This window comes from Gossypium hirsutum, chromosome D13 (assembly GCF_007990345.1).
Source record: "Gossypium hirsutum isolate 1008001.06 chromosome D13, Gossypium_hirsutum_v2.1, whole genome shotgun sequence".
NCBI classification, from domain to species: domain Eukaryota; kingdom Viridiplantae; phylum Streptophyta; class Magnoliopsida; order Malvales; family Malvaceae; genus Gossypium; species Gossypium hirsutum.
Window position 1 is genome coordinate 4991434 of NC_053449.1, and position 24434 is coordinate 5015867.

Sequence of the window (24434 nt, forward strand, 5' to 3'; positions counted from 1 at the left end):
AAAGCGAACCTAGTTGTCAAGTTTAGTGGCCAATGTGGACCTACTTACCAAGTTCAGGGGCCAAAAGTTACATTATCCCCATTTTTTTCAGTCATTAAGAGAATGGGCTTATATGAATAATGGTTTTGACATTCAGGGGTCAAAGTGGATAAAAGAAAGACAAGAGACCAAAAGTTACATTATCCCAAAAATTTATAGCCTTACAATTTCTTTTTAGAATTAGTGACGAGAAACCTCACTTGCCACTGCAACATCCGTTACATTTATAGCTGTAACCTTATACCATTTTGTAAGAAGGAAATGATTCAAGTAATTAATTATTCATTAACCTTAGATTCAGATAATATTTAGGACAATTTATAAGAAGGCGATATATAATACAATAGTAAATTAAGTGATTTAATTGCCATACTTGGCCTTATAATCACTCCACAGTTGATCAACAGTTTTTCCCAGCAGTTCAACAAAAAACCCAGCATTATACCCACTTCTCATCTTCTTATTAAGCTCTGCAACGAACCCATTCCTCAGACCATCACAATACTCCAAAAACCTAGCCGTAACATCGTATCCTTGGTCCCATCTATCTCCCTGCCCTGGCTTCACCCAATGGCTCGGTATATAATTAGCCTTCAGCCTCACGAAATCAGCTATCCCTTCAATCAACCCCCCAGGGGTCTGACCGTTCCCGTTCCATTGCCAAATATGCGTCATTTCATGGTAAAGCACCCCGTTGAATTCCTTCCTCAAGTCGCCTGTGTAGTTTCCTAGGTAATTGGCGTTAACATGGATTTCGTTGTTGATGGAAAAGGCTACACCGTCGCCGTTTTCGATGAACAGTGTTACTTTCGGGACATTTTTCCTGTCGGATGGGTTGGTTTGTTGGAAGATGTCCCAGATGAAGTCTGTGGCTGATGACATGGTTTGGAGGCTGCTTTGGGCTCCGATTTCGGTTCGGAAACGAACGCCGCCGCCACTGTTGCCGGTCTGGTCGTTGATGGCATAGTCGACTGCATGGGCGCCTTGCATGGCTGCAAGAAATAATAGCAGGCAGGTGAAAAGCAAGGTGTCGGCCATGATTGTTTCACTAACTCTTAAATAAACCATGTTTCCTTTTTAGCTTTCAGAGGGTTTCTTTCCTTTTTGCCAGAAATGCATTGCTGCCTATGGTTTATATAAGAACTTGGCCGGCAGCCTACGTTCAACTTTTTCATTAAAATTTATTTATATTTACTCTTTTGAAAAGTTTAACTTTGACTAAGCCTTATTTAAGTCAACATTGATGATGCAACTATTTCGAATCTTTTATTGATTTTTCTTTTTTACACAATATCTAGAATTAATAATGAATCACGATGATAATCGAACTATATCCTCTTATATGATTAACAATATTCATGCCAATCAAGTTAAATTTCAACCAATTTATTTCTAAATATTTAGTTTTAGCATATTCATATAGACCCACTTAAGTAATAGACCAATAATATTAAAGAGTAAAGGGAAGAAGTAGATTATGAGCTGCTTCCATAGCTGAAGAACAGAAATCTAGAATTTTGATAAATGTTTGGTTTAGAAGTAGACGAGTCAATTTAATGCAGGCTAAGGGGGATGGTGGAAAAATTTGCTCCAAAAAACCTAGACTTGGTCAAATTTGAATAAAGAAATGCACCCATGGATTTTCATATTGTTTGTTGACTTTGACTTTGACTTTTATTGGTATGAAAACAGAACTTTACATAAAGACATGTTCCTGAGTTTAAATTTCATAAATAATTTTTTATTACTTCATTATATATAAATTTTGATTATTCAATCAATCCATACCAATTCACGAATTAACTGATTCAAAAACCCTCACTAGATCAATACTTCGACCAATTTTTTATCCAACCAGTCTAATCCGATTCAAATAAAATTACTTAAAATAAGTATAGCTAAAATCTTTATTTTAATTGATTTTTTGGTTAACAAGTAACTTAAAACTTAACAGCAATATCTAAGATTAATTATATATTAGTCATAGTATGTAATTTGTATCAGATAAGGTTGAAAAATTATTTATTTAAAAAACACTATTTCATATAAAATATTTTGAAAATTGTTTTAAGATTAATAAAAAATTATGATATATATTATTTTCAAAGAGAAATTTTAAATTTAAACTTTGGAAATAATTTTATCGAAAAGAATAATTACGGATTTTGAAAAGATCAATTTTTATAACCCGCATATATGATCACATTAAAAAAAGAAAGAAAAAAGAACATGAAAATTCAAAATAAAATAAATGTATGATCACAGTGTTGGCCTTCCCGAAGTAAATGTGTTAGGCACATAAACTTTGGTACAAAAATTTTGATAGCTTCAAGTTACGTTTGAAAGGGTAATTATGACTAAACCAATTGATGTAAAAAATATGTTATAAAATGTTAGAATGTCCTGTTTAAAAAATTAAATGAATTTAAATTTATTATATAAAATATTATCTCAATTGATATGAGTAATGCTGTCGATGCAGGAGGACGTGAGATTGAGCGCGTTGAAGTGCATTATCCTCCCATTTATGGATTAGAGAGATATTATAAGTAGTTCAAGGTATTGTATCAAAAGAGCACATATATATACTATCAAAACTTATAATGAGATTGTTCAAGAAAATATTTATAAATAATTAATATAAGTTATTCGTAAAATCTAATTTGATTATATAAAAAGTATTTTAAATATTAAAATTACATATAGGCATAATTCTTATAAATTAATAAAAATTCATAATTGATAGAATAATTAACTCAAATAAAAAGAATTAATATATCACTCTTTCTTCATGTCATTATTATTATTATTATCCTAATGAGATAATTAAGCCTTGCATTAAATTTGTATTCAATTGAACTTTTGTCGTTAACTAAAATAATCAATTATCCCCTCCGTCAATGGTTTCAATCATTTACCACGTTGACTGTTAAAATATATTGGCAAACCAATCTAATGGTGACACGTGACAACTTTTTGTTTAATCTAATATTTTCTCATAAAAATAATAAAAAATTATAAATATCAGAAAATATCTAAAATATAAAAATGATTAAATATAAAAAATATATGAAAATTGATATAAACTTATAAATATTATAAAAATAAATTTCTAAAAAATTCTAAAAAATATATAAAATTAATAAAATATATTTAAAATTTTATAAAAAAACATATTAAATTTCTATAAAATCATAAAAAGTATTAAAATTATTAAAATTATATAAAATTATAAAAATTATAAAAAAATCATAAAAACTTAAAATGAACCAAATCAGTCTGTTAGACCAATTAGACCAAAATCGACAAAGGTATCGATCTAAAGAAAGTCATTAGACCAGTTTACTTGGGAACCAAATGGTTGAACTAATTCTTTTTTATTTTATTTTTTATTTAATTGAACTGGATGAGTCACTCAATTTGACAAATTGGTGGCCTGATCAGTTCGACCACTGATCCAATTTTGAAAATCTTGGTTAGAATATTTCATTAGGACATATGCTAATAGTTAGATATTAAAATTTTAGTTCGATAAAAAAAACATTTAAAAATAAAAAATCGATTCAACCGCCCGATTCCCATATCAACAGGTCTAACAGCTTTCCACGGACTAGTACTTTTGTTGATTTCAGGCTAACAAATCAGTTCAAATTTTTATGATTTTTTTTATAATTTTTATAAGTTGATATCAATTTAAATATTTTTTTTTATTTTTTAAGACTTCTAATACATTTTTTAAGTTTTACTAATTTTATTTTTTTATAATTTATTATATTTTTATAATATTTACAAGTTTTTTTATAATTTTAATAAATTTTTATTCTTTTTAAATTTTTATTTTTTACAATTTTAATGAGTTTTAATCATTTTTATGATAAAATATTAGATTAAAATAAAAGTTGCTACATGTCACCATTTGATTAGTTCGCCAATTTATTTTAACAGTTAACATGGTCCATGATAGAAATTGTTAACAGAAAGACTTAATTAATTATTTTAATTAACGAAAGAGACTTAATTGAATATGAATTTAATACAATAGCTTAATTGATTTTTTTTATATTTTCTTAAAGACTTTCTTAACACATAAGGCAAAATATAAATAATAATTTATAATAACCAATGTTAACATTATAGCACATGAAATATTGTAAACTTTAAATACTTGTAAATAATTAATATAAATTGATTGTAAAATTCGATAATTTATAATTTATAATTTATATAAATGGCAAATAATTTTAAAAAATTAAAATTTGGAGAAAAAAATTGATTTTTCTAACTTTTTAGTTTAGCTTAAAAATTAGTTCAAACTCAAAAAAACTAGTTGTTTAACATTATTTATGAGTCAAAAAATTGTTTTACCTAAAAATCAATGCTAGATAAACCTTTATAGCAGTTGAAAAACAACAAAAGGAAACAAACAACAATTAGTCATATCTATTAAGATAACATTATAGAGATAGTAGACCAAAATTAACATGTTCATATTTATTGAGTCTTAACTCGATTAATATTGATATTGTTGTTTATGTAGAAGAAGGTAGGTTCGAGTTTGTTAAAATGCATTTATCCTCGTATTTAAAGTCTGGAGAGAAATTATAGATAGTTGTAGACTTTTATATTTTAAAAAATTATTGTTAAAATTTAACTCTCTGCTCCCAAGAGTGCTTGGTTGAGAAACCCTAGAGATAGCAGTAACTACTGTGGCTGGGGATGAAAGCAAGCGGTGGCGACGATAGAGAGGAAGTGGATGAGATCGGTCTTCTTGCTGAGGAATTAGTTCAACTATCAGTCAAAGGATCGTTGGTGGTACCAAGTTCCAAACCTACATTGATTTGTTCGGTTTGGACCGGGAAATTATATAACCCAGATAGTTTTAGGGCTCATACGAAAAGTTTATGGAAGACAAGAAAAAAGTTTGAAATCAGATTGGTGGGACGAAACTTATTTCTAATAATTTTTGAGATGGTAGAAGATCTGGAGTTGATTTTGGAGGGGAGACCTTGGCTCTTTCGAAAAAACTTAATTTTATTTGACAGGTTACACCAAGCGGTGGAAAGAGATCAGATAAAGTTAACTTCATCCCCGTTTTGGATAAAAATTGAGTCGTGTTTCCCAGAGTTCAACAAGAAAGATCTATTGCATGCCATTGGTTCTACGTTTGGTGGGGTCCTCAGATCTGAAATTAGTGAAGATTTCTGCCGACTCAGAGTTAATTTGGATGTTCAAAGACCACTTAGAAGAGGTATTTTTGTTTCTAATGCTTATGTTAGTAAAGTTTGGATACCCTTCAAGTATGAAAACTTGCCAATATTCTGTTTTGAATGCGGAAGAATGGGGCATGGGATGAGTAATTGAACCCAGCTATTACCTGCAAGAAAAAATAAAATCAGTGAAAATCCTCCTTATTCTGTGGCCTTAAAAGCAGAATCAAGATTAATTGGAAAAGAAAGTGAAATTTAATAGTTTGAAGAAACAAACGGGGGTTCAGAGTTCTTATATCAGAGAAGAGAGAATTTCACCCAATAGTATTAAATGTGCTGAGAAAAGAAGCAATGAAGAGGGGGCCCGCAGGAGAATTTGAAATTAAAAGAAGGGGAGGAGATGCCAGAAGAACAGTAAGGTATTTTGGAGGTAGAGGTAGCTGAGAAGGTGAATTTAAAGGAAAGGGGGAAGATGCTAAAAGAATATGCAGGTATTTGGAGACAAGGGGAAGCTGAGAAGGTGAGTAATTGCAATAGAGAGAAGAGCCAAAATCCAAATCAAGAGAAACAAGCAAATTGGATAAGCATTCAACATGGCACAACAACGACAAAAGCTAGAAATAATACGAGGAAGAGGAAGCCCATTGATGCAGATTTTACCAGCGATCATACAGGAAAAGGAGACAGATGGAATTAAAAGGTCGAAACAGGATACTTCAGACTACTACAAAGGCCCTGTGGAAATGGTGACAGACACTAACGAGCAAATTGAAGTTCAAGATTTATTGATATCGGCGGCTGCTAATAGGCAAGCCGACCGGACACAATGAAAACCATCAGCTGGAATGTTCATGGATTGGGGAGTCCACGAGCTGGAAGAAGGCTGCGTTACTTCCTCAAGCAGCACAATCCCCAAATGGTTTTCTTACTGGAGACCAAAGTTGATAGACAGAGGATGGAAAAAATCAGACAGAGGTGCGGTTTTATGAACAGTATTGATATAGAAGCACAAGGTTCGAAAGGAGGATTATGCTTAGCATGGAAAGGTGACACCAAAGTAAGTTTACGAAGTTTTTCTAGGAATCACATTGATGTTCTGGTTGAAGAGGAACAGGGTAACAAAGAGTGGAGATTTACAGGTTTCTATGGCTCTCCATATGTCCACAATAAGAGTGATTCGAGGGATTTGCTAATAAATCTGGGGCAAGATAACAGCCACCCATGGTTGGTAAGTGGTGACTTCAATGAGATCATGTATTCTTTTGAGAAATGTGGGGGTGCCCCAAGGGAAGAGAACAGAACGAAGGCATTTCGAGAGGTCTTAGAGAATTGCCATTTAGAAGATTTGGGTTTTTCGGGAGTATGGTTTACATGGGAAAGGGGAAATTTACCAGAGACAAATATTAGAGAAAGACTTGATAGGGGGTGGTAAATGATAAATGGAGGCTCTTTTTCCCAGCAGGTAGAGTTAACCATCTACCCCACACAATGTCAGACCACTGCCCACTTCTAATTAACACAGATGGCGAAAGCATTCATAATGGCAATTCAAAATTTAAATTTGAAGCGTGGTGGTTGATGGAGGACACTTGTGAAAAAATAATTAAAGAATCTTGGGAGTCAGGAACAGGCCCAGTAGCTGAGAAACTTGGAAAGTTGCAAGCAGATTTATTAGATTGGGCGAGAAAGATTAAGAAAGGTCGGGAGGGGCTAAAGAAAAAGTTAACGAAGCAGCTAGAAGTGTTAATGGGGAAAGAAAGGAATGACAATACAATGGCAGACATTGTAGACACTAAGATCCACCTAAATATGGAAATTGATAAGGATGAAATATATTGGGAACAAAGAGCAAGGGCAAATTGGCTGAAAGTGGGTGAGAAAAATACAGTTTTTTTCACAGGTTTGCTACTTCTAGAAGACGTATAAATTCAATATCCAAATTGGAGATATCTGTGGGCAGAGAAGTAACTGAGGAGAGTGAGATTAATGATGTGGCCACCTCCTATTTTCAGGAACTTTTCTCGACAAAAGGAAGGGCGGAATGTTCATATCTACTATCGGGAATAAAGGAAAATATTTCATCTGATATCAATAGAGAGCTAATGTTAACCTTTACAGCAGAAGAATTGTATGCGGCATTAAAGGAAATGGGACCAACAAAAGCCCCAGGATATGATGTTTTTCCAGCCATTTTCTTTCAGAAATTCTGGCATATCGTAGGTAAGGAAATAACCAATCTTTGCTTGGAAATTTTAAATAACGGTGCAAGTTGTGGTAATTTAAATCATACCGACATTGTGCTGATCCCTAAAATTCCAAATCCCACTATCATAGTTAATTTCAGACCTATCAGTTTATGTTCAGTAACCTACAAAATGGTGGCAAAAACAATTGCAACTCGACTACAAGCAGTTATTGGAAGATGCATTGATGCTGCTTAAAGTGCGTTCGTCCCGGGAAGGCTAATAACAGACAATGTGATACTAGCTTATGAGATCTTACATACTTTTCGGCAAAAGTGCACAGGAAAAAAAGGATACATGGCAGTTAAACTTGACATGACCAAACCCTATGATAGGGTTGAGTGGGGATTCTTGAAGGAAGTGATGTCACGAATGGGCTTCACACCAGAGTGGGTTAAGCTGATTATGACTCGTGTTTCCACAACATCCTATGCAGTTAATACAAATGGTAGAAGTGGAAGTGTTTTTTCACCGTCTCGAGGCTGACGTCAAGGAGATCCGCTGAGCCCCTTTCTTTTTCTGATTTGTAGTGAGGGGTTATCATCTTTAATGAGATTGGCTTCAGAAAAGGGACTAATAAAGGGTGCAAAAGCAAGCAGAAGAGGACCAGAAATTTCACTTCTACTCTGTACAGATGATTGTATGTTGTTTGGGGAAGCATCTGAAAGGGGTGCCAGTATACTAAAGGAAATTTTGAAGGAATATGAAAAGTGTTCTGGACAGTGCGTTAATTTCAACAAGTCTACCATATTTTTCAGCACCAATACGTCAGAAGAAAAAATGAATGAAGTTTCAGCAAAATTGGGGGTTAGGATCTCAACAAACTTAGAACGATATCTAGGGCTTCCAAACATGGTTGGTCGACGAAAGAAAAAATCCTTTCAGCATTTAAAAGAAAAGATTGCTACCAGGATTGATGGGTGGAGTACTAGAATGTTATCTCAAGGAGGTAAAGAAGTCTTTATTAAATCGGTGTTACAGGCCATTCCAACGTACGCTATGTCATGCTTCTTATTACCAAAGACTCTTTGAGGAGAATTTGAAAATATTTTTGCTAAATTTTGGTGGCAAAAAACGCATGGTATGAGAGGTATTCATTGGTGTCAGTGGAAGTACTTATGCCGTCCTAAAGAAGAGGGTGGATTGGGCTTCAGAAATATGGCTCAATTTAATGTTTCACTTTTAGCTAAGCAAGGATGGCGTATTATAAACAATTCAAATTCTTTAGTTGCGCAAGTATTAAAAGCGAAATATTTTCCAAGTGTTGATTTTTTAAACTCACAGTTGGGGAATAATATATCGTATACATGGAAAAGTATTTGGGCTGCTAAGGGCATCCTAGCAGAGGGCTTATGTTGGAAGGTGGGGCGAGGTACAAAAATTTCAATCAGTCGTGATTATTGGATTCCAGTTTTACCGCGTGATAGATTACCAGTTTTAAGTTCAAATTTGAATGATAGTAAAGTTGCAGAGCTAATTGATTCAAGTAGCAGAACATGGAAACAAGAGTTGGTAGAGCATACCTTTCCGGAGGATGTAGCAGAGAAGATCCTCAGTATCCCACTAGCTGAAACACCGCACGATGATTTCCAAGTTTGAAGCGTTGAAGCGACGGGTGAGTTCACAACACGGAGCGCCTATAAACTATTACAAAGCATTGAAAATAACCCTGAAGCTTATGCTTTACAAAATGACTACAAGGACTTCTACAGAAAACTATGGCTACTTGATCTTCCTTCAAAAATTAAAATTACAGTTTGGAAGATATCTTGGAATTTTCTAGCTACGCGAGCTAATATGCTACTTAGAAGACTGACGAACACGTCAGTATGTCCTCGCTGTAGTTCAGGAACTGAAACTATGGACCATCTCTTCCGGGAATGTCCTGCTACAATAGCAGTATGGAGAGAGTTATCTTTTCATAAGTTTTTGCAAGACAATCAAATGGGGTTTCTACAGTGGCTAACCTGGGTTTTCTCACAAAGCTCGACTCCTCAGCATCGAATCTTTTGTGTTGCAGTATGGGCCATCTGGGGAGACAGGAACAATAGATTGCATAAAAAAGATGGTAAATCTGGAAAAGAAGTAGGGAGATTTGTTCATAGCTATATTTCAGATCTTGATGCAGTTGGTAAAAATAGGTTGCAATCTTCCATACCTGTAAAAATATGGACAAAGCCAGTGGACAAGGTAGTCAAAATCAATTTCGATGCAGCGTACGATGGTAGACAAAGTAAAGCGGCTATTGGGGTTGTGGCCCGCGATAAGGAGGGTTCAGTTCTTCTATCATGTACGGAGGTTCATCAAAGAGTTCCCTCAGCCTTTGGGGCGGAAGCAATAGCGTGTCGGAAAGCCCTCCAAATCGGTGTTAACATGCAGTGGGAAAAAGTTATTATTGAAGGGGATTCTTTATCAATAATAAGAAAATGTAAAACAAAAAGGCCCGATAAATCATTGATTAGTGCGTATTTACATGATATTCATCAACTTCTGCTTAAATTCAAGGAGTGTAGGTTTGAGCATATCCCAAGATTAGCAAACAACCTTGCGCATATATTAGCAAATGAAGCGCTGAAGAGTAGTAGAGGAGCCTACCTGATCGGACGAGTCCCTGAAGCGGCAGAAATCCAAGCAGAAACTGAGAGGGCAAAAGAACCAGATTGAAGGAAGAAAGCGAGAAATGAAGGGATGAGAAGGACAGACATCAAAGTTATTTCAGCAGCCCTAGAGTAATCTCAAGCGTCTTGGAAAAGTAAATAAAATTGAAGAGATAAGACGTTTGTAGTCTTTTAAGACTGATTGGGCAGGTAGAATAGTAAACATTTATTAGAATCAGATTTTGTTTCCTTTTTCTTTTCTATAGGAGATTTGGTTTTTCAATTTTTGTCTTTTAATTTTCTTTTGCTGGGCTCAATTTTTTTAATTGGGCTCGTTGGTTGTTTTTTCTAGGATATTATGTGTAACATTTATTTATTTTAAAATAAAGCCTAATCTGAAACTTATTTCAAAAAAATATATATTTTAAAAAATTAAAATATTCATATTTTCGATCACCACTTTTTTCTTTTTTTAAATAGTAATGTATAAAATATATTGGAGGGCGGCCTAATGAGACTCTTCTAAGCTCAGCCGGCCAAATTTAATAAACTCTTCTACTTTTCTTTTTGTTCGTTTACTAACTATTTAATAAATTAAAAATATAAATATTAAAATTTATTAGCACTGAATTTATATTATAAAATTGTTTGATATATTAGTAATAATTAAGCATTTAGTATCATTATTTTACTTGATAATAGTAGATTTTAATTTTTAAAATTTCATTATTTAATAATTTTAATATTATTAATATGATATTATTTATTTTATTTTGAATAGTTTTGGGTAAAAGCTAAAGATAATAATTTAAATAATTAATTTTTATAATATATTTCAAAAATAATATTTTAAAAAATAAAATTAATTTAATATCTCCGACATTAAGCGGTGAGTAGTTATCTACTTATCATATTCAACACTTTTTAGTTGAAATTTTTATATTGAATAAAAAGTTAATATGATTACCAAACACAATTAAAATAATTAAAGTTACATTTGGTTTCGTTACATTTGGTTTCAAGGAACAGTGGTTGTTTTCATTTTCATTTTCGATTTTTTGGAAAATGAAAAATATTGAAAAAAAACATTTTTAATTGAATTTTTTGGAAACAATTTTTGAAAAATAAAAACAAAATATGTGAAAATAAAAAAATGTAAAAAAAATAGTTTTATTGTTTTTACTAAAAATGTTTTGTAAAAATAAAATAATGAAAATAAAAAATTTTAACTCATGGTATATAAACACAAAAAAATATATTCTTTTCAATATTTTTTCCAATATTAAAATTGGTACGGTGTTTTGAATTCATATAAATACAATTTTTTTTATTAGAGAAAAGTAGTTATCAATAAATTATGTTGAAATAAGAAAATTAATATAAATGAAAATAGAGATAAATAATATTTTCAAGAAAATAATAATGGTTTATAAAAACACACCCTTCGTAAAAATATACACTTAACTTTGGTAGTATTAGTCAATAAATTATGTTGAAATAAGAAAATTAATATAAATTTGATAAATTATAAATCATTTGTTTAAATATTTATTTGTATTATTTCGCTTTTCGGTTTGGACTTCATGCACTATTTCATACCTAAGTTCGATAAAATCGGTTAATAGTTTTCTACTGTTCTACTTTTCTAATTTAAAGGGGGTAACTTCGTTCCACTTTTTAATTTTAAAAATTTTAATTCTCGTAAGTAATTTTTATCACAATTTCAACTTAACTAAATTTATTTTCTATCAATCATATATCACATTATATATATATATATAAAGCTTAATTTAAATTTTAAATTGACAAATTTTGACAATAAATACTTTCAATTTTAATGATTATATTAAGATTTTCAAATAAAAAATATAATGATTGAATTTTTAACATTTAAAGTATAAAAATTAAATCTCAAATTATATAAAAAAATATAAAGATTGATTTTAACTTCTTCTTTTTAGATTTCAATGTAATACTTAAATTTGACAAAAGCTATACATTTTGGTAATAGAAAATAACAATTTTAATTCTTTTATGTTTAATTCAAGTTTTAAGATTAATTTAACGAAAGTTTATAATTAACCAGTAATATTATTAGCAATTAACTGCCATTAATTAAAACTCAAAAAAGTCACCAACATCATCCTATATTTAATTAGTTAAAACAAAATTAAATAAATTTACAATTAACACTGCATTTATTCTATTAAAAATCATGAAAATTCAAGCCCAATAATATTAGCTATATCATATCAACCTTAAAATTTAAATTAAATATTAAAAAATTAATATTATTACTTTCAAATACAAAATATATTCAAATATAAATACTGTATTAAATCTAATATAACAAACACAATCATAATAAAAATGTCAAACTCAAATACACAAAAAAAAAACCTTTCGTTTTCTATTATTTCTAAGCTTTTTTATATTTCAATTTAAATGCATTGTTAAATGCTTTAACTTCAAGATTGTTAATAAATTAGAAATTATCCATTAGAGCATATTATAAATTCTTTTTGATAGACCCTTACCCTTGTTCAAGGGAAAGTTACTCATGGAGGTTGGAATCCCGAAAATTTTTCAAAAGATAAAAACATCAAGTTTGAAAGATAAACTAAGACAAAAAGATGCACATTTAAGTACGAGTTAACCTCAATCCGCACTGTCCATTTCCAAATTTAATTTTATATAAAACGAAATTTAAATATACAAAAATATAGTACAAATGTTAAAAAATGTGTTTATTTATTTAACGTTCAGATGTCTAATAAAAATGACAATAGAAGACAAATAACTACCGAATATTAAATAAAAATAAGGATTTTATATATATATAGATGAACCGAAATAATTATTTACAAATATAAATAAACTCAGATAAAATTTAAAATTCATCACTAAACTTGATCAAATATATGCGATCAAGTTATTCAAATCAAAATTTAAATATTTAAATATGCAAAATGCCATATATTTTATTTGGTTCTAAACAGTTCCTTTATAATTATACTTTTTAAATAATGATAAATATTTTTTTTAAAATGACATATCACATTCATCTGCAATAATAATACTTTACAAAACATATACCATGCACTTAAATTAAAATTTATTAATTTAAGAGTTACTAAATATAATTATAAAATTATTTTTTTAAGTATTTTCTCATAAAAAGGAATGAAAAAAGAAGATACATTTAACTTTTCTTTTGAAATCGTCTTTTACTAAATATATTTTTAATGAGAAACTCACAAGAAAAGGCGGTATTTTTCAACTTGTCTTCACCGGGTTCTGCCTACCCAGCTAGAATGTACTTAGCTCAAGGCCTTAAAAAATCTGTAATCTTTTGTTATCCCAATAATCGGTAGAAGCTCGTTAGAATCATATTTCTATAGAAAACAATGAAAAAGTTCAGATCAGTTGAGTTAAAGCAATGGGTGCCGAGTTTGGGGAAAAAAATGGAGAATACCAACAGCCTAATTGGATAACAGAATAAGAACGAGAGTATTATCCGAATCGCGGTAAGCATTGGATACGGTATTTGTCCAATATGGATGATGCTCAATTTCTTAAAACTTTTTTCATATATTTGGAATATCATAATCTCGTATGCATGACAAGTGACACGTTTCAGTTATCCGTAAAGAGAAAAATCACCTGTGGTTACGCACGAGGAGAGCTGAACAAACAGAAAAGCCACTGGAATGTTGTTCAATTAGTTCAAACCTATCGAAAATGAAATCTATATTATCAGCAACAATAGCTAGATTTCGGATAGCATATACAAGAGTGACAATGTGATACAGCTAAAAAGTGCAAGAATTGTTGGGAATTTATAAAAAAAATTAAGTTAATGATAACATACATGCTAGCTTCTCACCTATAAATCATGGAACCACAACCACTATAGAAATGCAGTGAAAATTTCTTTCATGATTAGCCCATTTTGCACCAGCTGATGAAAGGATCAATGTGGACATTTAAAGAGTCCCATGGATATTGGACTACTTGATTGGAGGTATATGCAAGGTTCCACTATAGTTTTCATCGACAGACGCCTAGAAGAGTTATAACATACAGAAACAAATAAAACTTCATGTCAATTTACAATAAATGAAAACATATAAAACTTTGTTGAAAACAAGAGAAGACTGTAAATAAGTTGAAATTGAAAAATCCGGTGCTAAAAGGTGTTTTTAGCTTCCCAAAGCACAAATCTTGAAGATGGAGAATTAGAAGCTAAACGAAAACTGATTATAAGCCAATAAAATGGCAGAGTATATAATTTGAGGAATATTCTCAACGACTTGTGACCCTAAGAAAATAGCTTGAAACTATTCACAGAAGATCAGATAATACACTTAAAATAGACAAAGAATGCCAGAAGGAAAACGGATAACAATGTGAAGATATTAAACAGTGATTGTCACCAAAAGCAAAAAAATTGGTTTCTAGTATAGGAACGAGACAATAGGAGTGTTGTGATGACCTGAAGGTGGGGAAAGACCAAATTGTACACTTCCAAGAAGAACTGTGACTTGGTACTTAACCTGAAAAAATATTTATGCTTCCATCAGTACATTATCATAATGCTTGAAGGAGCATAAATGACAGAAGGTTAAGGAAAAGATAACAACGAATCTGATCAATTAGCACTTTGATATTAAACAGCATCCTTATGCGAGTATTAACACATATTGTAGATGCACTCCAAGGACAACTAATGATAAATCATGCTCAGTCCATTAATCAATGTTTTGAAACCAGATCAGTTGGTCGAAAAGGCCAGCAATAGTTGAACTCAAAGATCATTATGAGCGATAATTATGAAATCTACAACAAAAATACATAAAATAATAAAGGAATATATATACATAAAGGACCAAGGAGAGAAACAAAATTATGCAAGAACTTCTATCCTCTTCCATAATGGACAAACTTAGCAAAGTACAAGTACATACCTTCTTAGAAGACGAAAACAAACATAGATCTCCTCAATATCTACTACTATCTTCAGTTTAATATAATTCATGAGAAGCTCACTGAAGCTGTGAATAGCTTCATTCCAAGCATCACATCTTGCATTTAAAGGATGTAGGGATTCAGCAATAATGCATTGTAGTATCGAAGATAAACTCTCAGCTGAATTTGCTTTGTAATACATGTCAACAAAAAAATTCAATGTTGACAATTTGCTGACTTTAAACTTATCAACCCAAAGAGGAGGATCTCCAATCCAGAGATTGTTGCTCAAACCAGAATCAGTTGATCCAGGTTGATTGTCAGTAGCAGTCTTGATGCCCAAAGGAGGATGCATGTTATCTGTCCTCGGGCCCAGGGCAGTACCTTCTGGCATCCTGTGCGCAGGAAGTGCCTCAAATATGTCAGCTCTCAATTCCTCGGGCAGCTGCTGTAACACAGATGTGTCTACTTGGCTCAGAGATGAAGGCACTAAATCATTATTTTCAAGTCCTGCAGTGGAAATTGCAACACTATCGGGTCTTGCCTCAGAGTCTGGCACCATCCGCAGTTCCTCCAATATATGTTGTGTGCCCTTTGGGTAAGGAAAAAAATAACTGTCAATAATAAAACCAAATGCATCTTCTGAACAAATATAGATGAACATATGTCATCATAGCCGGGGGAAGAATAATAGAAGAAAGCTCAAAGGTCAAAAAACTGAATCAGTTAGGATATAAATAAAATTATATGTATTGCCATGTTTATCTTACACCAACACTTCAACAAGTAAAGCACATGTTACATATTCTCGAAACCCCAACCATCCCCAACCACCATCAGTGTCACTACTGTTTATATTTTAAACTCAATAAACATAACAACAGAACTAGTACTGTCAGCCAGGTGTTCCAATTGTTTTACAAAGTTTTAGTAGAGATGGGGATATTTTAAACACAATACAAAGAATCAAAAAGCCATATCTAGTTTGAACTCAAGAGTTACCTTCATTTCCAATGCTGTTCTTCTCAATGAAACAGAAGCAGAATTACGGGATCTTTCTGCTTCCTCTACTGCAACTTGGTGAACACCCCAACAAATTTAAAAGCCATTCATACAAGGAAATTAAATATGCACTTAAAGACCAGGTAAGAATATTTCACCTTGGGCTGGTTCAGGAGGAAAGAAGCATGCAGATCCAGTGCTTTTGTCACCTTGTACTTTTCTTTTGGTAATCAATTCAACTAGCTTTCCATCATAAATTTCATTTAATTCTGAGAGGAGCTCTGAAGGAAGATTCTCCACTACTCCCATGTCAAGGTGGCATAAAGGTGGGACACTTGAGCTCTGGTTAGAACCCCCCTCACCATTGGGTGCATTATTTGTCTCATGAACAGAATTCTCCACTGAAGCAATGCGTAACACACCTGAATTTCCACCCACACTCTTTCCTTCAGAATCTGTGTCATGAAGCCAGTAACATTACAAGCTAAGCTTAGTTCCAGTGATCTTTAAGCAAACCAACAGCAGAAACTAATCTGCCATGTACGCACTACGCATTTCAGCTTATTAGAGATATATTTTACTAATTCTTTATTAAATGAAAACTTTGAAGCATGCTGGTCACATATTGTGCAACAGATAAGATCTTAGAATGGCATCTTTAAAGAATACAAACTGAGTTTTAAGAAAACAATGCTTAGCGTAAGGCAATGAGCAACAGTTTGAAATTAGCCAACCACAAGTAATACAATCTAACCACCAAAACATGGGAAAGGGAATACCCATACCAACACATTCTTTGGCTATTCTATTGATATCAAATTGTTGCTTTGAACTCGCTGATGCAGACATGAGCCATGATTTCAAAGAGTTTCTTTCAGGTGCTTAAAATCAAACAAAAAGGATCAGTCAGGAAGAGTTATAGAACAGCTGAAGCAATCAAGAATCTAAGGTGGCTTGCATTACATCTAGGCCACCAAAAAATTAAAAGCAAGCACCCAAATGAGTGAAGTCTATTTTGGATGGTACAACACATACCTTGCCTAGAAGTATCTGCGCTTTCAAGCCTTGAAACTTGCAAACCAACACCCCGGATGTCCTTGACATCTTATATGGAATCAACTTAAAAGGTTATAGATAGTTTAAAAGCCTAAACTAAATTCATCAAATCTAACAGTTCTAATAGAAAATACTGCCTAAAATCTATTTCCAGATGGTGAGCATCAGGTGAAATCTGTCCACCGATTCCCAAAAGATGTTCCAGAATCTCATGTGCATAATTTTCCTTAATGAAAGTTACTTGAGCAAAGTGGTAGTAATTGGTAAACACAATACATTAGAATTATTTTGCCAGAAGCAACAATAGAGACATCTCGAATCTGCCCTATAATAAAGTTTCAAAATGTAGTTCAAGGCTAAATAAAACGACAAATCTGCTTGGGCTATTTTCTTTAATAACCATTGCCAGTTCCTAGAAAAACTGAGCTGAGAAACAAGAAAAAATATTAAAGATTGAAAGGTTTCCCACTCAACAAAGTCAATCAACCTCAATACTTTCGACATAAGGTCCACATTCATGCTTGGAGCCATAGCAACATATACATTACATTTAAGCTGAAACATCCAGAGGAAAAACCAATGGCATGGATAAACTTTTCCTACAGTTTGAGACTCTTTTAACTTTTTTCAAGTCTCGAGCTAACATACCTATGTGGAAAGATCCAAAGAGCTGCTTTGAAATCCTCTGAAGCACTTCAATATCATCAGTAGCAAGTGGAACCTATTGTGACATTGGGCAACGCAATAATAAGATGTGAATATGTAGTGAACGTGTATATGCACATCTCGCTGTTTATGTGAACTAATACCAATGGATAGACAGGGTAAGCACAGTGCAAAAATAACCAATGAGCATTTACTTAATAGTGGAACTGCGAAAAAATTTACAGTTCTGACATGGTTTAAAAATATAAATAATGTGTAATTATATGATAAGGCATGAAAAAATGATGTTACCGTTGTGCTATGGCTCAGGTTTTCGCAGTCTCCACAGCCCATAAACTTTGCAGGCTCTCCAGCATCTTTTCTTCTCTTTTTTATCTAGACATGAGTATTACACACCAGAACATTTCTAGTTTATTTCAGGCCTTGATACATTCTACTGTCTCAGATTATCTTCCAAAGCAATTCAGCAAAAGAATATCACTCAGATCATTTTAGTAAAGTGATACCTCATATAACCCAATACCAAAGAAGAGCGTACCTTAAGTGTGAAAGTACGCCCTTGCACCCCACACCCTTGCAAGCGTAACGAGACCTCTTTGCAAAGGTCTAAAAGGAAATGCTGAGCCTACAAATAATCAATTAACAATGTCTTCCTCAGTTAAAAAGAAAAAAAAAACAAAAAGATCACCCCTGAGCCTTTAGAATACATCAGACTACTGACATGTTGAAGATCCCTGAATCTTACACCCCAGTTCACTTCAGCCCCCACAGACTTGCTCTCCTGCAAGTTACATCAAAAGTAAGTATGACTAATAGGAATAAATTCACAACTAAGGAAAAACTCTTCAAAGTTCAAAATTGACCAATCCAATATTGTCAGATTGAAAAAATAAACTTCTACGCCATCAATTATAATAGACAAGATATGTTCTTCCTGACGACCAAAACTCCAGTTCTGAAATGGTATTTCTAGAACTTAGTTTTCTGTGCAAGAATAACTTTAATGGAGGTGGAACAAGTAAAATTATCAATAAAGATAACATCAAATGTACCTCTACTAACCTATTAGTTCATTTCTCTATTAAGCTGAAAGGAATTTCAGAATTCAAACATGCATTTCTCAATACAAAAAAAAATTATGTTACATAGCTTGAATATATGGATGTGACCTGCAATGCAAATGAGAATCTCTAAAAAGGGCAGGGCTACACAAGTGTGAAATCAGGCAACTCTTGGATGAGAAGAGTATGCAGTTGGACAAACCTGAATCATCCCAACAAGCCGATTATCCATTCCTCTACTGTAATTCCAGAGCATCTCACCAGTTTTAATCCCAAAATACTTTTGCAGGGAGTCCTGCAGATGAAGTGAGGATGGATATACACAACAAATTAGATTAATATTCCACCACAGAAGTTTTGAACATTATATCCCATTTCTGGGATAATGATCTATTCAGTCTCATCCATTTACCCAAACTTGCACATTAGAAATAGTAAATTGACCACTTCAATATAAGGAAGTACACCATGTTTCAAATGAAATCCGGTACTACCTTTGAAATCAAACGCAACTCCCCACAAGTTCGAACATTTTTATTTTTCAATTTTTCAGCCAGTACATGACCTATTCCAGGGAGTACTTTTATTGGAAGTTGATCCAAGTACTCATCAACCTGCAAATGAAAAGAACACGGTGGTCAGCACCGAAGAATTTATTGAAGATTTATCAGTTTACAGATATTTTCAAAAGGATTCTTGCAATCCAATAAAACCAAAACTATATATCACTAAGAAGCAAGTCTAACGTGATCAGTTCGATGCCATCTATCAATTATAGAAATTTAACCATATAGAAAAAGGCATATCCATGCTGATACTGGAAGTTCAAGTCCACTTATGAAGCTCCTATTAGTTTTGCAGATAGAGCTTTTCTACTGGCTACACTGCTTGATAGAGCCTTGAGTTGAGCAATATAAAATATTGAACGCTTATTTGGTATCATTCAATCACAACACAATCATAACAATATATGGCACTCAATAGCTGCATCTACAAAGGTTAAACAAAGCTTACACATGTGCATTGCAGTTTACTTCACTGAGGCTAGTGCTTTTCTTGCACCTTGCGCTTAAGGCTAAATAAAGGTTCTAGTGCCAAGAGTGCACCTAGCTCCCTAGACAACACTGATTTCACTTTTAAAATTAAGCGCAGGATAGTTAGCTTTCCTTAATGTGTTATGTGTCATTACAACAGAATCTAACATTTAATATGCTCCATAGAAACCAACAATTAGGATAGTTTAATATACTTTAGGGAACAGAATGAAGAGATAACTTACATTCAAAAAGATACATGTTGAAGAGAATGAGCATTCTTCAAGAATTCAATCAAGGATCATTTTGGTATTTAAAACTAAGTGCAGGATGGTTACCAATCCTAATATTGCATTTTCTTGATGTGTTATTGTCATTAAAATTTCTTATAGTAAAATATAGTACAAGAGAACCCAACATTTAACATCTCCAAACTCCACAGCTTGGAAATTGCAAAATTATCAAAATGAATAATAATAATAATAATAATAATAATAATAAAAAATTAGCTGAGCATACCCTCTCAGGATGGATATAACATTGACCATTTGGTTTAGCAGTTCTAGTGGCTAGACGGGCCATAAGCATGTTCTCTGCAATCCCAGCACTTGCAGTGCATCCTGTAGCTTCAGATATTTCCTTTCGTACTGCTGAAGCTAAAAGCTGAGGATCTTTACCTTCTAAGTCTGTGACATCTAAAAATGCTTCATCGCAGCTGACAGCCTATATTCAACAATAATTGTGACATTAGCAATAACAAAGGCTTTCCTTCTACCAAAAGACAGACTTGATCCAATACATCATGAGCAGACCTGAACTCTGTTGCAGTGTTTATGCAAGATGTTATAGAATTGATCGGCAACCTGCATGATTAAATTATATATGAGAAAAAGCAAACAGGACTAAAACTCCAAAGAAAAAAAAAGTATTTTCCTAAGATGTAAAGTTGGAAACATGAATCCACATCTAGGACTTTATTCTTAGTAAGATCAACTAATTCAAGGTCCTTTTTTTATAGTTTCCATCCATGACCACCTTAGTCATGTCATTCCCCCTTTGACATGCACATCCTCCATTCAAAAGGAAAAGAAATGCAGAAATAGAAGTTATAAAGGAGGACAGCAGAAGAAGAGAGATGAGGGAACCACGACACTCTTCCTTATCTATGCAAGTGTAACAGCAAAATTGCATACCCAGTTGGTGATTTACCTCCTCATATGATTCAAAGTTGTACGGGAGAATAACAAGTTGGGGGCATAGACTCTTGGCATCTCTAACAAACATTCCTGCCTTAATTCCTGAAGCATAATAAAAGTTTATCAATCTCGTGCTGAATAAAAGCTCTCCAGCTAAAATATTACAGAAAATGTAGAAATATAACTTAGATAAAAACCAACCATAATCTCGAGCAGGATAATTTGCAGAAGAGATTTCAGCAGTTCCTTTTGGATTGTCTGAATGGCATACAGCTACAGGCTTGTCATTTAATTCAGGATGGCTCCTGATAACCACCGAGACAAAAAAACAGTCCTGAAGCAACATATTAGTATCAATCCAAAACCACATGTACAGAGAAGAAAAGGTCGTCCTCCATAGACATCTACAGATTTGTAACTCATCCTAAAAGCCTAATCCCATATACCCCATTATCAATTATCAATACAACTATGGTATTAAAAAAGTAAGAGGATAGACAACAAAAAGTCAAGGTTAAAAGCTCAATTACCATGTCAATATGGATAATGGGAGTCTTTTGAGTACCAGCAGAGACATTCGAATGAGACTTTGTAAATCCATTTGACAAACTAGGAAAACGGCTACGATATCTATTTCTCCAGGTTCCAATGAAATGCAGCCTTGAATTCTACAATAATTAAAAGACCTGTCAGTGTATAGCTGTTATAACAATATCTACAGACATAAACAACTCAAACGCATGAATGCCCTTTCAAAGGGAAGCCAAGAAAGCATTAATATTACCAGTCCAGTTAATCAATTACTACTGATATAAACAAGTTCAGCGAAAAAGTTACCACAATGAAACGCTCGATAAACAAAACATATTGTGCTACTTGGGCCACTAACAGGGATTCAATAAACTTCAAATGGAACTATGGCAATCACCATATGCCAGTCTACAGAATACACTGGTAATTAACTCCATAAGGCATACTCAAACAATTAGCCACATAAAGGTTTAACATTCCTAATACTTGGGGGGGGGGGGCAGAACAATTGGCTTGAAGCAAATATCGCAAAGGATTATAGAGAACTAATCAAATATCGCACAGCAATGTGAGAAAAGGAAATCATTAATCTATTCAATACCTTGAAGTAATTCTCCACAAAATTGGGATCTCCAAGAGTTGAATGCCGATGCTTGGAAGGTCCAATGACTGTTGATGTGGGTGATCCTCTTATACCATGATTGTCAAAACAACGGCTACTAACAGATGAAGAGGACTGTTCAGGACAGGCCTGAAGTCTGTCATTTGCCATGCTTTCATCCTCCTCCTGCAGATTACTCTGTTCTACCACCTTTACTTCCTCAGGTTCTTCACTATAGCTGTTACTTGGCCCATCAATTACTGTTTTATCAGTATTTTCATACTTAAGCTCATCATTTTCTTCAGTAGCTTGCTTCCTCCGTTCAAAAGAATTACCTGCTTCAGAAAAACTTGCATCCTTTGATGCATCCTTCAAACATAAAACCTCATTTTCATGTTTTACTTCACAAATTGCATTTGTAAAAGCACCCTCATCCGCAGGATTACATTTTGTAGTGAAGAAGGCTGACAATGTAGGTTGATTGTTAGCAAGCTGGTCAAGCTGGTAAGGAACCCCTTGAGCAAACAAAACAAGATCCATAATAATTCAATAAGATGGAAAAATGATAGTTGACACTATTCATTACAGAAAGTAAGACAGATAAATAAAATTATCAAAGCTCCACAAGGAATATTATTTCATTGGAGTTAAGGTTCAATAGTTAATCGACCATTTCTCTATGCTTATCTCTTCTACTATATAACCATAAACTGCAAGCCAACTAAATGCATCAACTTACAACTCAAAAGTTTGTTGGCAGCAACAGAATCTAGAATCCACATAGGTTTCACTACAGGAAGTCCACTGCTAAATGACCTACATTCAAATCAACAACAATAACTAACTCAACTTACAATCAAAATCCGCTTTAACCATTCTGAGCATGGAAAAATAATTTAATTTTTTTTTTTTAAATGAACCTGAGATTCTTGATTTTACTGTCAGGAAGATTGCTGCAGATGATATGAGTGACTCTATGCCTTGAAAAATAATTCTCAAATCGACCACCGTGGTTTAACATATATTGTCGCAGCTCCTGCACATTTCATCATCAATACAAACAACAAACGTCACCAAGTAAAAGCCATAAAACATGAATTGCGGAAATGAACTAAACAACACTAGATGGAATTCAAGGAAAAGTAGAAAAGAACTAAACCTGGCTAGATGGAACCGTGAAACCATCAACAAATATAGAAACCCCGTGAAAAATAGGTTTCGCAGAAGAATCGCTACGAGTAGAATTCGAAGCCTCTGCATCAAACTGATTTTGAAGCTTTCTATTCTTCACTACCATATAACTACAAAATGATAATAAGAATAATAACTAACAACCGAATCATAACTGAATTGTTTTAAACATTAAAAAGAACTAAAAGAAGAGAGAAAAATAATGAAAACCTTCCAAAATCAGAGAAAGGAGAAGAGCGAAAAGAGGAGCGAGAGGAAGATAGAGAATTGCTGCCCCAAGCCATGCCTAGGGTTTTCTGGTTACTTGTCCTCTTCTTGCTGCTATTACTTTGATTTTTCGAAGAATGTGAATTGAAGCTTCGTTTCGAATTAGAGGAATCCGCACTCATTTTATTCTTGGAACTGAAAGATCGTGAAATCGTTCAAAAATAAAATCACCGCCACAACCGAGAAAAAAAAAACAAGAAGAAGAAAGAACAAAATTAGCGGGAGAATTTCAGTTCAGACACTTTACAATAGGCGTATGCAATACGCTATCTGTATACGGTATTCATTAAGTATTATATAGGGTTAATTTAACGTTTGGTCCTGTAATTTCATCAAATATGCAATGTGGTACCTGTACAAAAATATTGTGTAATTTTGTACCTATATCATTTCTGTGTATTAATCCACCTAGAGGCTTAATACAAGAACAGAAACCTGCCGGCTTGATAACATGCAATTTGGACGGTGGATTCACATATTTGCGGATATCCGATTCGGATTTAACGGATTCAAATCATATTTGGATTCAGATTAAAAGGGTTATCAACTGCAAATTCAGAGCAGATGCAAATAAATCCGCTCAGGTATTCATTATTCCATCACTAAAATAATATCATTTACTGACAGAAGCTTATACTGACGGACTGAATTAGTCAATATAAACGATTTCTGACGGATTTAACCCGTCAATAATTTTAATAGCATTTATTGACCGACCACAACATCCGTCTATACGAATATTGCTTACCGACGGATGGTAAAATACCATCGCTAT

At 33.0% G+C, this 24434-nt stretch overlaps 3 protein-coding genes and 1 long non-coding RNA gene across 11 annotated transcripts; 1 reads left to right on the forward strand and 3 right to left on the reverse strand.

The window, feature by feature from the left end:
- Nucleotides 1–304: 304 nt before the first annotated feature.
- Nucleotides 305–1194, reverse strand: LOC107918566 (uncharacterized). The gene has a single exon (XM_016848152.2). The coding sequence runs from the start codon at nucleotides 1105–1107 to the stop codon at nucleotides 400–402; it is 708 nt and encodes a 235-aa protein (XP_016703641.1). The 5' UTR covers nucleotides 1108–1194; the 3' UTR covers nucleotides 305–399.
- Nucleotides 1195–5058: 3864 nt separating this feature from the next.
- LOC107920521 (uncharacterized) lies at nucleotides 5059–10226 on the reverse strand. 3 transcript variants are annotated; one of them, XR_001690647.2, is made up of 5 exons: nucleotides 10085–10225; nucleotides 9648–9979; nucleotides 9457–9519; nucleotides 9013–9374; nucleotides 5059–5413 (listed from the first exon to the last, which is right to left on the reverse strand). It is a non-coding gene; the product is annotated as an uncharacterized lncRNA (long non-coding RNA). The 3 variants fall into 3 exon arrangements; XR_001690646.2 differs by having other exon boundaries at nucleotides 5111–5413; nucleotides 9648–9844; nucleotides 10085–10226; XR_001690648.2 differs by lacking the exon at nucleotides 10085–10225 and having other exon boundaries at nucleotides 5111–5413; nucleotides 9013–9377; nucleotides 9648–9837.
- Nucleotides 9287–10218, forward strand: LOC121225675 (uncharacterized). The gene is made up of 2 exons (XM_041110075.1): nucleotides 9287–9862; nucleotides 10085–10218. The coding sequence occupies exons 1-2, from the start codon at nucleotides 9287–9289 to the stop codon at nucleotides 10151–10153; spliced, it is 645 nt and encodes a 214-aa protein (XP_040966009.1). The 3' UTR covers nucleotides 10154–10218.
- Nucleotides 10227–13179: 2953 nt separating the features above from the next.
- LOC107920717 (DNA repair protein REV1) lies at nucleotides 13180–23915 on the reverse strand. 6 transcript variants are annotated; one of them, XR_005923530.1, is made up of 25 exons: nucleotides 23603–23907; nucleotides 23361–23502; nucleotides 23122–23237; nucleotides 22941–23017; nucleotides 22202–22716; nucleotides 21600–21737; nucleotides 21271–21403; nucleotides 21083–21171; nucleotides 20686–20736; nucleotides 20393–20596; nucleotides 19334–19453; nucleotides 19042–19134; nucleotides 18500–18559; nucleotides 18317–18403; nucleotides 18070–18153; nucleotides 17761–17833; nucleotides 17092–17160; nucleotides 16842–16937; nucleotides 16215–16511; nucleotides 16057–16124; nucleotides 15054–15646; nucleotides 14582–14642; nucleotides 13973–14150; nucleotides 13750–13818; nucleotides 13180–13481 (listed from the first exon to the last, which is right to left on the reverse strand). XR_005923530.1 is itself a non-coding variant. In XM_041110076.1 (23 exons), the coding sequence occupies exons 1-23, from the start codon at nucleotides 23779–23781 to the stop codon at nucleotides 14097–14099; spliced, it is 3405 nt and encodes a 1134-aa protein (XP_040966010.1). In that variant the 5' UTR covers nucleotides 23782–23907; the 3' UTR covers nucleotides 13180–14096. The 6 variants fall into 6 exon arrangements, 1 of the variants encoding a protein (XP_040966010.1); XR_005923528.1 differs by having other exon boundaries at nucleotides 16057–16130; XR_005923527.1 differs by having other exon boundaries at nucleotides 13180–13818; nucleotides 16057–16130; nucleotides 23603–23915.
- Between the last annotated feature and the right edge of the window lie 519 nt (nucleotides 23916–24434).